The 13,686-nt window shown below is 53.0% G+C and overlaps 1 protein-coding gene across 4 annotated transcripts in view; it reads left to right on the forward strand.

Moving 5' to 3' along the window:
* Window positions 1-13,686, forward strand: part of SNED1 (sushi, nidogen and EGF like domains 1) — a 94,075-nt gene that overhangs the window by 41,216 nt on the left and 39,173 nt on the right. For all 4 annotated transcript variants that reach the window (XR_010344999.1, XM_021665059.2, XM_064383430.1 and 1 more), the window contains 7 exons: window positions 744-869; window positions 1,185-1,298; window positions 4,451-4,564; window positions 4,674-4,787; window positions 12,164-12,289; window positions 12,693-12,797; window positions 13,046-13,159. Coding sequence is in view for 3 of the 4 variants with exons in the window: in XM_021665059.2 (XP_021520734.2) it covers window positions 744-869; window positions 1,185-1,298; window positions 4,451-4,564; window positions 4,674-4,787; window positions 12,164-12,289; window positions 12,693-12,797; window positions 13,046-13,159 (813 nt within the window). In the remaining variant the exon portion in view is untranslated. The remainder of the gene's footprint in view (window positions 1-743; window positions 870-1,184; window positions 1,299-4,450; window positions 4,565-4,673; window positions 4,788-12,163; window positions 12,290-12,692; window positions 12,798-13,045; window positions 13,160-13,686) is intronic.

The following is a 13,686-nucleotide window of genomic DNA, read 5'->3' on the forward strand; positions in this document are numbered from 1 at the left end:
GGTGGGGGTAGAGGTGCACCGTGGTGTGAGGGGTGCAGGGGTGCCACAGGGTTGGACGTGGGAGATAGTTTGGGGGGTGTGGAGGCGCATCACGGGGTGGAGGGTCTGGGGGTAGAGGCGTGCCATGGGGTGGGGAGCGCAGCGCACATGGCGGGAAGAGGAAGGATCCAGGCAGTGGCAGGAAGACGCATCTGAGGGCTGCAGGTGGCGCCGTGATGAGGGAGACCCGAGGGGCCCCAGCCGCCCATGCTCAGGGCGCAGAGAGACCCCAGCTTGCATCTGAGCTTAGGGAGTCGAGGCTCAAGGGACAGGGAGTCCAGGAGCTGCCACCCGGAGCATCTGAGGAACAGAGCCCTCCTGCGCCCCCGGCCACGCCCCTGCATGGCCCGCCTTGTCCCAGAAATGCTGACACCGCAGCTGAGCGCCAGCAGGAACGGGGAGGGAGGCGGAGTGTGCCCGGTTCTAGAACTGCCTGAGGCAGCGCCGGGAGGGATGGAGGGGACAGGAGGGGCGGGTGCGAGTCGCCCTGGGAGTCCACCCCACGAGAAGCCACATTCCCGGAGGCCACAGCGACAGAATGGCCCCTGCTCCCACCTGACGTGAAACCTGGACCCTGGCTGCTTTGCCGCGGTCACCCGGCACCCGGAGGCCGGCCATTTGTGCCGGGGGCGGGGAGGGAGTGGCTCTCCCATGGAGTGGAGTCCGAGGCGGCGGCTGAGTCTCCAGCCCCTCCCTGTCTGCAGCCTCCGTGTGCCTGGCCCTGCGCCCCTGCCTCAACGGCGGCAAGTGCATCGACGATTGCGTCACGGGCAACCCCTCCTACACCTGCTCCTGCCTCTCGGGCTTCACTGGGCGGAGGTGCCACCTGGGTGAGTGGCGGGCCCGGGGCGGCACCCCGCACTGGCTGTGCTGGGCTCAGGGAACACTGCAGGCCCCACAAGCGGCCCTGAGCTCCCAGGGGCCCAGGTCAGGGGTCTCTGTCCCCGGGGTGTGGGTGACGTGCTTAGGGGACCACTGGGAACCAAATGCCATGGGCCCCTGGGGTGAGCGCCGTGGGCGGGTGCAGTTGCTGCCCCTCTGAGCCAAGCTGGGGTTTGCTTCTCCACCCCCTGGCCCAACCCAGGGCCCTGGAGGAAATGCCCCGATCCCGCTCCGCCGCTGAGGCCCAGCCTGCCCCGTTTCAGGCGTGAACGAATGTGCCTCCCAGCCCTGTCAGAACGGCGGGACCTGCGCTCACGGCGTCAACAGCTTCAGCTGCCAGTGCCCGGCCGGCTTTGGGGGACCTACCTGTGAGACAGGTAAGAGGAGCCCCCCGACCTCCGCGGCCCTGCTGGGTGCAGGATGGCGGGAGACACAGCCGAATGAGGCTGAGGTCTAGGGAGGCCGGTGGCTGTGCATGCTGCAAGGTGGACAGCCCGGGGAGGCCACGCGCGGGAAGCAGGGGAGCCCGGGGAGGCCACGCGCGGGGAGCCCGGGGAGGCCACACGCGGGGAGCAGGGGAGCCGGGGAGGCCATGCGCGGGGAGCAGGGGAGCCCGGGGAGGCCACGCGCGGGGAGCGGGGGAGCCCGGGGAGGCCACGCGCGGGGAGGGGAGGAGCCCGGGGAGGCCACGCGTGGAGAGGGGAGGAGCCCGGGGAGGCCACGCGTGGAGAGGGGAGGAGCCCGGGGAGGCCACACGCGGGGAGCAGGGGAGCCCGGGGAGGCCACACGCGGAGAGGGGAGGAGCCCGGGGAGGCCAGGTGCGGGGAGCAGGGGAGCCCGGGGAGGCCACGTGCGGGGAGCTGGGGAGCCCGGGGAGGCCACGCGCGGGGAGCAGGGGAGCCCGGGGAGGCCACGCGCGGGGAGCCCGGGGAGGCCACGCGCGGGGAGCAGGGGAGCCCGGGGAGGCCACGCGCGGGGAGCAGGGGAGCCCGGGGAGGCCACACGCGGGGAGCAGGGGAGCCCGGGGAGGCCACGCGCGGGGAGCTGGGGAGCCCGGGGAGGCCACGCGCCGAGAAGGGAGGAGCCCGGGGAGGCCAGGTGTGGGGAGCAGGAGAGCCGGCTGCCTGGGGAAAGGCCCATATCTGGGTGGGGGGCTGGGGCCGTGACCACAGTCATACAAGCTTCTGAGGCGGTGGCATTCGGACCAGGGATGAGGCCTCAGAACAGGCCAGGGTCAAGGCCAGATGGACAGCAGGGCCTGGGTGAGAGCCCATCTGCGGGTGTGGTGGGGCTGTCAGACCCCCTCAGCCCAGAACCAGCTTGAGGGGGACATGCGGTGCTTCTGGGGTCAGATGGGCCCCTGCAGGCGGGAAGGGCACAGCCACGTGGCCGTGAGCACAGACGTCCTGCGGCTCCCTCCAGCTGCTCCCGGGTGCTGTTTCTCTCCTGCCCCTGCCTTAAGGGCAAGGGGGTCTCACTGTCTGGGCAGGGCATGGAGTCCGTCTCCACCTTCACTGCTGCTTCCAGAGCTGAGAGCCCAGCCCTTCTGAAGCGGTTGGCGGAGTCGGCCTCTGCTTACCTGCCCTTCCACCAGCATCTCTTCGGGCCCCTCACCTATGCCCTTCACCCACCTGGTAAAGAAAGGTGGACCCCCTTTCCTGCTCTCCATCTTACCATGGGGGTCTGCTCAGGGAGCTTTGCAAAGGGAGCCCCTAAGATCAAAGCGCCGTGACCTGCTGTTCCCCAACCGGCTCGGCCACGCGTGCACGTCCCTGACTGCACCGGCCGATGTGCAACCGTCGTTTATAAAAACACGTAGGAGATTGTTTAGATCCGTGTGATCAAACAGTGACTATATCTATAAGCAATTCTTATCAGATATTTGTGGTCGTGGGCTTTTTTAAGTATTTCACTCCAGTGTTTACACGTTTGTATGAACTGGAGTTGCATGGCAGTAAGAGACTTTTGCACCTAAAAGTACATTAGCGTGAAATTCTGCAGGAGTGCAATGGAAGTGTGACTTCAGGGTCCGCAGGAGCGAAGCAGCACTCCCACCTGGCGGGATGGGCTGGACAGTGTGTTGTAAAGATCACACACAGGTGACAACGGTGACCCCCAGTGTCCCTTGCTCCCCGGCCCCTGCCACTCCCCACAGCCAGTGTCGGAGCAAACTCCACGCAAAGGAGTTTCTCTTCGTCCAGAAACTCCTGCCCTTCTTGCCCACGTGTTCTCGACGCGAGACGGGTGTGTCGGGCTTCTGTGGTGGTGGTGCTGTGGCAGTCTCCGCCCTGCAGGCTTCTGGCCCTTGGCAAAGGCCAGGGAGGCCAACAAGGTCTCCTTCCTCCCGCTCCGTGTCCTCCCTGTGGGATGCTGGCCAGGGAGGCCTCGCTGCAGAAGCACCCAGGCCTATGATGAGGGTCCCCAAGGGTGACTGGGCAGAGCTTCCCAGGAACGGGCTGCTCCTTGTCTATGCCCCAGGCTCCAGGAGCCCCTTGCCCTTCTGAGATGTACAGCTTGGTGAGGTCCCCTAAGAGGGCTTGGGGCTGGGAGCCAGGAGCCTGGTTGAGTTCTTGGCTCTGCAGCACATCAGCTGAGCCCCGAGGCTTGGCCTTCTCAGTGCAGTTGTGGCCCAAGCTTTGGGTACAAGCCTCCCTGCCCCCCACAGAGGCTCCCTAGTCTTGGAAGCCACCTTGGTCCCCAGAGTTCAGGGACGCCCACAGCTGGAGGCAAGGATGTGCGTGCTGCTCTGCCTAGTGGAGTTGGGGTCAGGGAGACAGGGATCAGCACGTCCCGTCAGCCACCAAAGTGCTTTCGCACCTCCCAGGTGGCCAGGCCCTCCTGTCTCTTTCCTGTGCCAAGGAGAGGGTCCCACCATTCCCCCATGACTCCAGGGAGGGACACACGCCTTGGCTGTCACTCTGGTTTCTATGTTGAGTTTGTCTGGGTATGAGCTGTCAGACAGGAAATGTGGCTCCCCCGCTTCTGGCTCTGCTTCCCCCGGGGGGCAAAGGAGAGACCTGGGCTGGGCTCAGGGAGGGCCAGCATCCGGTGAGGAGGCAGTGCAGGGGGTGGGCTCCGCAGGCTCACTCCCACTCAGTAACTGGGAGCCGGAGTCCCTTTGCCCTGGCTGTTCCTGCTCACCCCAGGCGCCACTCCTACGCCCTGGACGCTGCCCACCCTTCCAGGCTCAGTCACAGTCTGCTTGGCATGAGAGCCTCCTGGGGAGAGACCATTCCCCAAGAGTGGGAGTGGGTTCCTGCACCCCCACTGTCCCCGCCCAGCACACACACCCCTCCCTCCATCCCAAGTTTGCTGAATTAGACCCAGCTCAGACGGCGCTTCAGGTGGCCAGTCCAGGCTGCCTGGCCAGGCCTCTTCCTTGCCTGCCGCCCCTCAGGAACCTGACTGCCAGGCCCCCCGCCCTGCAGGCCAGTCAGGAGTGGGGCTCAGTGTACGTCCCAGGGGTTTCTGTCCCATCAGGTGACCATAGCTGGCAGTCCAGTGTCCCATCTACACCTCTTCACTCTAGCCCAGTCCCCATGTGACACCAAAGAGTGTCACAATGGTGGCCAGTGCCAGGTGGAGAGGGGCTCTGCGGTGTGCGTGTGCCAGGCTGGATACACCGGAGCCGCCTGCGAGACAGGTGAGTGGCTGCCCTCAGGTTGGAGGGGGCTCCTGCTGGAGACCAGGTGCTGGGCACACGGTGGTCGTGGCCTGGCTCAAGCCAAGCCCCCACCTCTGCTGCCCCTCAGATGTGGATGACTGCAGCTCTGAGCCCTGCCTGAATGGAGGCTCCTGTGTTGACCTCGTGGGGAATTACACCTGCTTGTGTGCAGAGCCCTTCACAGGACCTCACTGCGAGACAGGTAACTGGCCAGGTGCCTGCTGCCCACCATGGGCGGTGGCGGCCTTGTGTGGCGAACACACCGTAGCCACTCTCCCTTCCTGCCTCGCCGTCTGACTCACCCACACCTGCCTCTGGGGTGGGGGCTGCCTCTGCCCTCTTCCCACTCCCCAGCGCTTCCTGCTCATCCACCAACTGCAGGGAAAATAGGAAGCAAAAGTTGGACGCTCTGTCGCCAGTGCGCTGTGTGAGGCTGAGCAGCCTCTCCCCGTCTCTGGGCCTTGGTTTCCATCTGTGAAATGCTGGGAGGGATGACAGTTCCCAAGGCTCCTCTTCCAGCCTGGGTGATTCTTGGCTTCTTCACGTCTTTCTTTCCTACTCTAGAATCCTCAGCACACAAGAGAAAGTCATGGGAATCAGAAAGAAAACTGGCCTTTACTACGTGTGCTGAAATCTACGGTTTTTTATTCTGTTTTCTGTTGTTAGAGGCCAACTGGAGATTACAGCCCACAGTATAAAGCAGGGCTTTCATGTCTGATAGTCACACCAGCCTCCCGAGGCTCACCCACCGTGCCAGGCTCTGTGGACGCAGCCTCCCGAGGCTCATCCGCCATGCCAGGCTCTGTGGGCGCAGCCTCCCGAGGCTCACCCACGATGCCAGGCTCTGTGGATGCAGCCTCCCGAGGCTCACCCGCCATGCCAGGCTCTGTGGACAGAGCCTCCCGAGGCTCACCCACGATGCCAGCCTCTGTGGATGCAGCCTCCCGCGGCTCACCCACCGTGCCAGCCTCTGTGGACGCAGCCTCCCGAGGCTCACCCACAATGCCAGGCTCTGTGGACGCAGCCTCCCGAGGCTCACCCACAATGCCAGGCTCTGTGGATGCAGCCTCCTGAGGCTCACCCGCCATGCCAGGCTCTGTGGACGCAGCCTCCCGGGGCTCACCCACCGTGCCAGGCTCTGTGGACGCAGCCTCCCGGGGCTCACCCGCCATGCCAGCCTCTGTGGATGCAGCAGGTGCTGCTTCTCTCCAGGGAGATGCTAAAGTCAAACTATTCAGGTTATTTTTAGTTTAAAAATTAAGGAGGAAATTATATTTTACCCGTAAGACACAGAGGGTCATGGGCCCTCTATCAGTCTTTGCCAAGTGCATGGGAAGCCAGGGTGTGTCCTGAGGGGAGGGTGATGCTCTGCAGGGCAGGCGGGGAGGAGGCAGCCTCACCTGTTAGGCTGCTTTAAAGTCACTGTTCGTGTCACAGCTCACTTTGCCCAGATTGTTATCTAAATATCAGTGTATGTCACTAAATTCATGTCAGGAAACAGATAAGTGGTTTCAAAAGATTTTTGCAAATAGACTGTGTTTTGTACAGAAGTGGAAGTGAATAACAAGAAACAGTAGACCGGCCAGGCACAGTGGCTCACGCCTGTCATCCCAGCACTGAGGCTGAGGCAGGCAATCACTTAAGGTCAGGAGTTCGAGACCAGCCTGCCCAACATGGTGAAACCCCATCTGTACTAAAAATACAAAAGTTAGCTGGGCGTGGTGGTGCACACCTATAATCTCAGCTACTCGGGAGGTTGAGGCTAGAGAATTGCTTGAACCTGGGAGGCAGAGGTTGCAGTGAGCTGAGATCGCACCACTGCCCTCCAGCCCAGGTGACAAAATGAGTAAGATGCTGTCTCAAAAAAAAAAAAAAAAAAAAGGAAAGAAAGAAACAGTAGACTGACTCCTTTGCTAATATAAGCTGACTGTATTACAAGGCACAAATGCTGATAATCTGATCAGGTCTCACAGGAAGTTGGCCAAAAACTGGGGACCATGAGAAAGACTTTCTAGTCTTCTCCTTCTGGCCAACAAGAATTACTGCTCTGGGAATTTCCCTCTCACCATCAACATCTAGAAACAGGCAAAATCTGGGAAACCCCTTTTTCAGCCACTGGACAACAGACAGCACAAGCCTGTCATCCTGGAGAAGAGGGACTCAAGTGAGGTGAGCCCTACAGTTGCCCCAGATTCTGCCTGGGGGCAGTTTCCAGGCCGCTATGCTGGGAGGAGGAATTGAGAATCCAGCAGTCCCTCTGAATTGAGGAGACTTAGATCCTAGTTCAATGGCTACAGTTTGTGGGGCAGAATACCAGAGAAAATGGTGCTCCTGAGGCAGGAGGGAGCATGAGATCAAGAGGAGAGCTCCTTGAAGCTTGGCTCAGTATTTTCTGACTCAGGGTGAAATCCACAGGCTGGCAAAGGAATCACCATAGACAGTTAATTGGACAGTTCCTGGAACTGAAACAGGGCTGGGAATCGATTGTGTAGAGTTCTCAGTGGGTGTCACTTTAGTCGTGGGGATAAATAAGTGCTGAACTAAAAAAGAATGTAGACCTGCACATAACAAATCTTAAAGAAAGCTTTAGAAGGACCAAATGGATCCTAAGTCATTTAGCTATGTGTCGGAATAAAATCCTGTACTCCTTAACAGGAGTATGTCAGTAATATAACAGAATCCAAATACCCGGTCAAAAATTATTAGAAGTAAAATGAAACTCACAGCCAGGAGAAAAATAGATCAGTAGAAACAGGCATCAGAAATGACAGCAGTGATCAAATTAGCAGATACGAACGTTTATCTATTATGAATATGCTCCACGTACTCAAGATTGTTGAGGGGAGAAAACTAATGAGAAGTAGAGGTATATTTTAAAACTTGTAGAGATGAAAAGTACATCTGAGTTTTTAAAGTACACTGAATAGTATTTACAGCAGGTTAGATACTGGAGAAGGAAAGATCAGTGAACGTGAACAGTGAAACGGAAGCAATTCAGTGTGTGTCACAGAGAGAAAAAGACTGAAAGAGAAGAGATCTTGGCAGCCTGCAGGACGGCGTGAAGCAGCCGAGGAGCCACGCATCTGGGAAGGAGGATGGAGATGGGTGTGGAAAGGAACAAGTATGTGAAGAAATGATACCCAAACATTTTCCAAATTTGGAGAAAACTAAAACCCACATTTCCAAGAAAAGCATGAAGAAAACCACATGAAGCCATACCATAATCAAATTGCTGAAAACTAATGATAAAAAATCTTAAAAACAGTCAGAGGAGAAAGCCACATTACAGACAGAGAAACAAGAATGACAGCAGACTTCTCATCAAAAAGCAATGCAAACCAGGAGACGCTGGAGTAACCCTCTAAAGTACCGAAGGGAAAAACCACCAACCTGGTGTACTGTGTTACCAGCAAAACTGTATTTCAGAAATTAAGCTGAAATAATGACTTCTTCAAACAAAAATGAAGAGCATTCATCACCAGCATACCTGCCTTACAAAAAAAATGTTAGAGGACATTATTTAGACAGAAGAAGAAAAGCTGGTACCAAAGGAAAATCTGGATGTACACAAAGGGATGAAGAGTGTTGAAAATGATAGCTATGTGGGTTGAAGACTTTTTAATCTCTTTAAAGATAATTTTTAAAGTAAAATAATGAAGCTTATAACGTATGTAGAAATAAAATAGATGACACCAATAACATAAACCAAGGTGCTCAGACTTTTTCTGTAAAGGGCCAGATAGTAAATACTTCTGGCTTTTTGAGCCATGTGGTCTCTATCACAATTCAACTCTACCATTGTAGTGTGAAAGCAGCCAGCTGTAGACAATACATAAATGAATAGATATGGCTGTGTTCCAGTGTTCCAATAAGACTGTCCTTTTAAAAATTGATGGAAGGCAAGATTTGGTCTGTGAGTTAATAGTTTACCAACCCCAACATAAAAGATAGGAAGAAATGGAAGTGTAGTATTGTAAGGTCCCTATATTATTTAAAGTGGTGTAATATTGTTTGAAGGTAGTTGTGTAAGTAAACCCTAGAACAACAACTGAAAAATAATAATAAAGAATTATAACCAGCAAACCAACTGTGGAGGTAGAAATTGAATCCTACAAATAATCTAGAAGGCAAGAAAAGAGGAAAAGAAAGAAGTGGGACAAATTAAAACCAACAGCAAGTGACAGGTTCAGTCTGGTCATGTTGGCAGTTACATTAAAATGTAAAATGATTCAACATGAATTAAAAGGCAAAGATTGTCAAACTAAATTGAAAAGCAGTACCCAACTACATATTATCACAAGAACCCACTCTAAGTATAAAGACAGATAATTTTAAAGTAATAGAATGGGTTTCTGGTTCTGAGAAAGATAGAGTAAGCACACTCTATCCCTGTCTCTCCCCCACTGAATACAGCTAAACTCCTGGACAGAATGCATGGAGTAGCTATCAGAGGACTCTGAAAAGTAAATAGTAGCAGGTGGATTGGGGAAGAAGACTGAGCTTCGAAGCACCACCAAGCCAGTGGTGAGTTTACCATTTTTTGTTTTTTGCTCTGGTATCCCCCCAGCCTGGACTCAAAGACACCTCAAAACCAGAAGTGAGCATCCATATGGACAAAAAGAGTGCTCCGGGGAAGTCCTCTGGTCAGGCTTAAGAAACAGGGTTGACAGTGCAGAAGTTGGGGAACCCTCAGGTGTCTTTAAACTGCGAGGGAGGGAAAGCTTTCCCTCCAGCTGGAGGCGCTGTGGTTTCTAAGGGGTTGGGTATTGTTTTTCCCTTTCTCTCTTGTCCCATCACTTGGCCCCAGCAATGAATGCCATCATTATAAATAAGTGGCAAGGTGGGGAAATAAAAGCCCAGCTTTCTTGTTAGAGGACTAAAAAAGGTAGCCCCAGAAAACTGGGAAGTACTCGGGAGACTAGGGAGGGTGAATCTTGGGACAGTAACTCCATAAAGTTATTTATGAACTCCTGAGCCCCCCTAAGTTGGAGGAATCTGTGTAATCTGATCCAAAATTTTATAGACAATACCATTTATAATAGCTCCTCTAAAGTTGGAAGACTTTAGAATAAATCTAATAAAGCATTAGAGAATTTGTTTGCTGAAAAACTACAAAGAGCTGATGAAGGAAATCAAGATCAAGTAAATAAATAGACATACCATGTTCATGGATTAGAAGACTCGACATAGTAAATGTGGCAGTGCTCTCTAAATTGATTTATACATTTAACATGATCCCAACAGAGTTCTCAGCGGAATCTTTTGTAAATATAGACAAACTGGTTCTAAAATTTATATGGAAAGAAAAAGAATTTAGAAAGCCAAAACAATTTTGATGAAGAATAAATTTTGAGGAATCACACTACTGGGGGTTAAGATTTACTATAAAGCCATAGTGATCAGTTCAGTGTGATATTGGCAAAGGGACAGACACATGGATCAGTGAAACAGAAGAGAAAATCCAGAATTAGACCCACACAAATATGGCCAATTAATTTTTGAAAATGATTTAAAAGCAATCCAGTAGAGAAAGGATAATCTTTTCAACAAATGGATTTGAAACAATTAGATATTGTTATTTAAAAAAATTAACCTCAGCTTAAACCTTACACCTTATACAAAGATTAAGTCAAAATGGATCATAGACCATAAAAACATAAAACTGTAACATTTTTAGAAGAAAATAATAGGCCAAAAAAAAATATTTATGACCTAGTCTTAGGCAAAATCTTCTTAGATAAGACAGCAAAAGCATGATTCATTAAAACACACACACACACACACACACACACACACACACACACAGATAAATTAGACTTCATCAAAATTTAAAACTTTTGCTTTGTGAAAGACATGGTTAAAAGAATAAAAAGACAAGCTACAGACCAGGAGAAAACGTTTGCAGAACTCATGCCCAGCAAAGGACCCGTGAGCAGAATACATCAAGAATTCTCAAATCTCAACTGTGAGAAAACAACTCAATTTAAAACATGGACAAAAGACTTGAACGGACACTTGGCTGCAAAAGATACGTGTGTGGAGGGGAATAAATGGATGAAAAAATATTCTTGTCATTAATATCAGCCATTAGTGAAATGCAAATAAAAGCCACTATGAGAAATCACAACAAACGCATTAGAATGTCTTAAAATATACTTATAATACTGACCTGGTGTAGATGCAGAACAACTGGGACTCACACACATTTTTAGTGGAAATGCGAAATCGTTCAGCCACTCTGAAAACAGTTTGTTAGGTTTTTTATAAGGTTAATATATGCTTCTAATATGACCCAGCAATCCCATTCCTTGGTATTAACTCTAAAGAGATGAAAACTTATGTTCACACACAAATTTATACAAAGGCGTTTATATTATTTCTGTTTATAATCACCAAACTCCAAAGATAAATGGATAGACAAATTGTGGAACCTCTGTACAGTGGAATACTACTCAGTCATGAAAAGGACCAATTATTGATACATATGACAATTTGGGTGGATCTCGGAGGTATTACGCTGAGTGAAAGAAGCCAGTCTCAAAGATTATATTCTGCATGGTTCCAGTAAATGGCGTTTTTGGTCAAACAAAACTGTAGTGATTAACAAATCAGTAGTTGCCAGGGACCGAGGCATAACAGGAGCTCTGTGACTCTGAAGAAACAGACCAAAGAAGTCCTTTAGGGAGATGGAATGTCCTGTATCCAGATCGTGGTGGGGCTTAAGCAAATTATGTATGTGTGAAAATTCATGGGGTGTAGTGAACCCAAGTCAATTTTACCGTATACTAATTTACAAAGACAGATTGTAAAAGCACATGAAGAAATTGAACATCTTTTAAAACCCAAAAGGTAAGATTAGGTAAGCACTAATCAAGATACTGGTACAGTGGCTATATTAATGTCACATAAATGAGACATTAAGGAATATCGCCGGGAATGAGGAGGGACCTTTTATAAGGATAAAGGGTCAATACATCCAGAAAACATAACACCTGTTCACATGAAGCAAGAGCTACTGAACTGCAAGGAGAAAGAGGTCCGTGATTACTGGTGGAGGCTTCGGCACTCCCCTCCCGGTGGTGCACAGGCGTGTAGACAGGATATCAGTGAAGCTAGAGAAGACGAGCTTGGCCTCCGTGGCATTCACAGAGCCCTCGCATTATTCCCAAGTGCTCATGGCCATCAAAGGCTACATCGTGGGCCATAAGTAAGGCCCAATACGTTGAAAAGGATTGTGTTTTCTGACCATAGCAAAATTAAACTAGAGATGAACAGCAGAAAGATACCTGGAAAATCCCACTTACTTCGCCAATAGGGGTGCCTGACCAGAAGTATGCGGAGGTCCCCGGCCCCTGGGTGGTTTCTCAGTCCCGCTTGTCAGTCCAAGGAAGGAACTGGGAGATCCTGAGCACCACGGGCTGCAGAGTGGCTACAAATCTGTTTCCAGAAATTCTGGCTTAAATTCCACTTGGGAATGAGAACGGAGGTTAAAACCCAAAGGTGCCGTGGGGGCTGGGCGGGGAGACCACCGTCCCCACACTCCTGCGTGGCTGCTGGTGACCGCCGTCTTTCTTGCAGGAGACCACCCGGTTCCTGACGCCTGCCTCTCGGCCCCTTGCCACAATGGGGGCACCTGTGTGGATGCGGACCCGGGCTACGTGTGCGAGTGCCCTGAAGGCTTCATGGGCCGGGACTGCAGGGAGAGTGCGTCCGGGCTGCAAGGGCTGCTGTTCTCGGGCGGGGACATGAGACCCAGGGAGGGCCCCCTGTGGGTGCATGCAGGGAACACCCGAGAAGAAATGTGAGCGTATGTGTGTGTGTACACTGCATCTGTGTGGGAAACGCCCCGAGAAGTGTGTGTGTGTGTACACTGCATCTGTGTGGGAAATGCCCCGAGAAGAAGTGTGTGTGTGTGTGTGTGTGTGTGTGTGTGTGTACACTGCATCTGTGTGGGAAATGCCCCGAGAAGAAGCGTGTGTGTGTGTGTGTGTGTGTGTGTGTACACTGCATTTGTATGGGAAGTTGCCCAGGAGCAGGGCAGGTCTGGAGCGAGGGTGCCATCTTTCTGCGCCCCCACATGGGAGGCTCCTCCCTCTCTTTGTGGCAGGAATCTCCAATGGCTGTGAGTGTCGCAATGGAGGCAGATGCCCGGGCACCAACACCACCCTCTGCCAGTGTCCCCCAGGATTCTTTGGGCTCCTCTGTGAATTTGGTAGGTACCCAGGGCACCCTTCCTGCCCTGTCCCTGAGCATCCTCATAACCGGGAAATGAATGGTGGCTTGGGCTGGGGTCCACAGATCCAGACTCTCAACCAGTGGTTCCACCCCCACCCCAGGAGGGCCTGGCCACAAGAGTGCCTGAACCGTTGGGGTCACTGGGTGTTGGGAAGCCCCATCCCTGACAGACTCGAGGTCCACCAGAGGACATGCGGGATATGGGATGGGCTTCCTCCTTTCCAGAAATCACAGCCATGCCCTGCAACATGAACACACAGTGCCCAGATGGGGGCTACTGCATGGAGCACGGCGGGAGGTTCCTCTGCGTCTGCCACACCGACCACAATGCCAGCCACTGTGAGTGGCTCGGGGGCGAGCCTGCTGGGCGAGGGGCTGGGACGGAAGCCAGGGAGAAAGCGGTGGGTGAGGCAGGCAGAGGCCAGAGGCCCTGCTTCCCTTCTGACTCTTGGGAGAGCTGGCACCGGGGCGAGCCTCTCTCAATAGCCTTCCTGTGATACGGGACTGGAGGAAGCTCGCAGGTGGAAAGCGCCTCTTCGCGTTCACAAGCACCGTGTGGCGTCCTCCCCGAGCCCCAGCACAAGCTACTCGAATACTTAATGCATAATTAGGCATGTGTAGTTAGATGCGTGACTGCTACGTGTGTTAGTGTGTAGATGGTTTACCACTTGCATCACGTATAATTATGGAGAATAATGACGTGATGCTGGCAGTGACGACAGGAAGGCATTTGTGTGTCACAGCTCAGTGCTACCTCATGGAAGAGGCAAGGGCGGAGTGTAAATGCCCACGGAGTGTATTTTAAGCGGCCTTGGTTCCAGGCAGGATGTCAGGGTAACCCTGGCAGGCAAGGTGCCCCCGCCAGC

The sequence above is a fragment of the Aotus nancymaae genome, unplaced genomic scaffold (assembly GCF_030222135.1).
Source record: "Aotus nancymaae isolate 86718 unplaced genomic scaffold, 86718_ANA_hifiasm-v0.15.2.pri h1tg000031l, whole genome shotgun sequence".
NCBI classification, from domain to species: Eukaryota; Metazoa; Chordata; class Mammalia; order Primates; family Aotidae; genus Aotus; species Aotus nancymaae.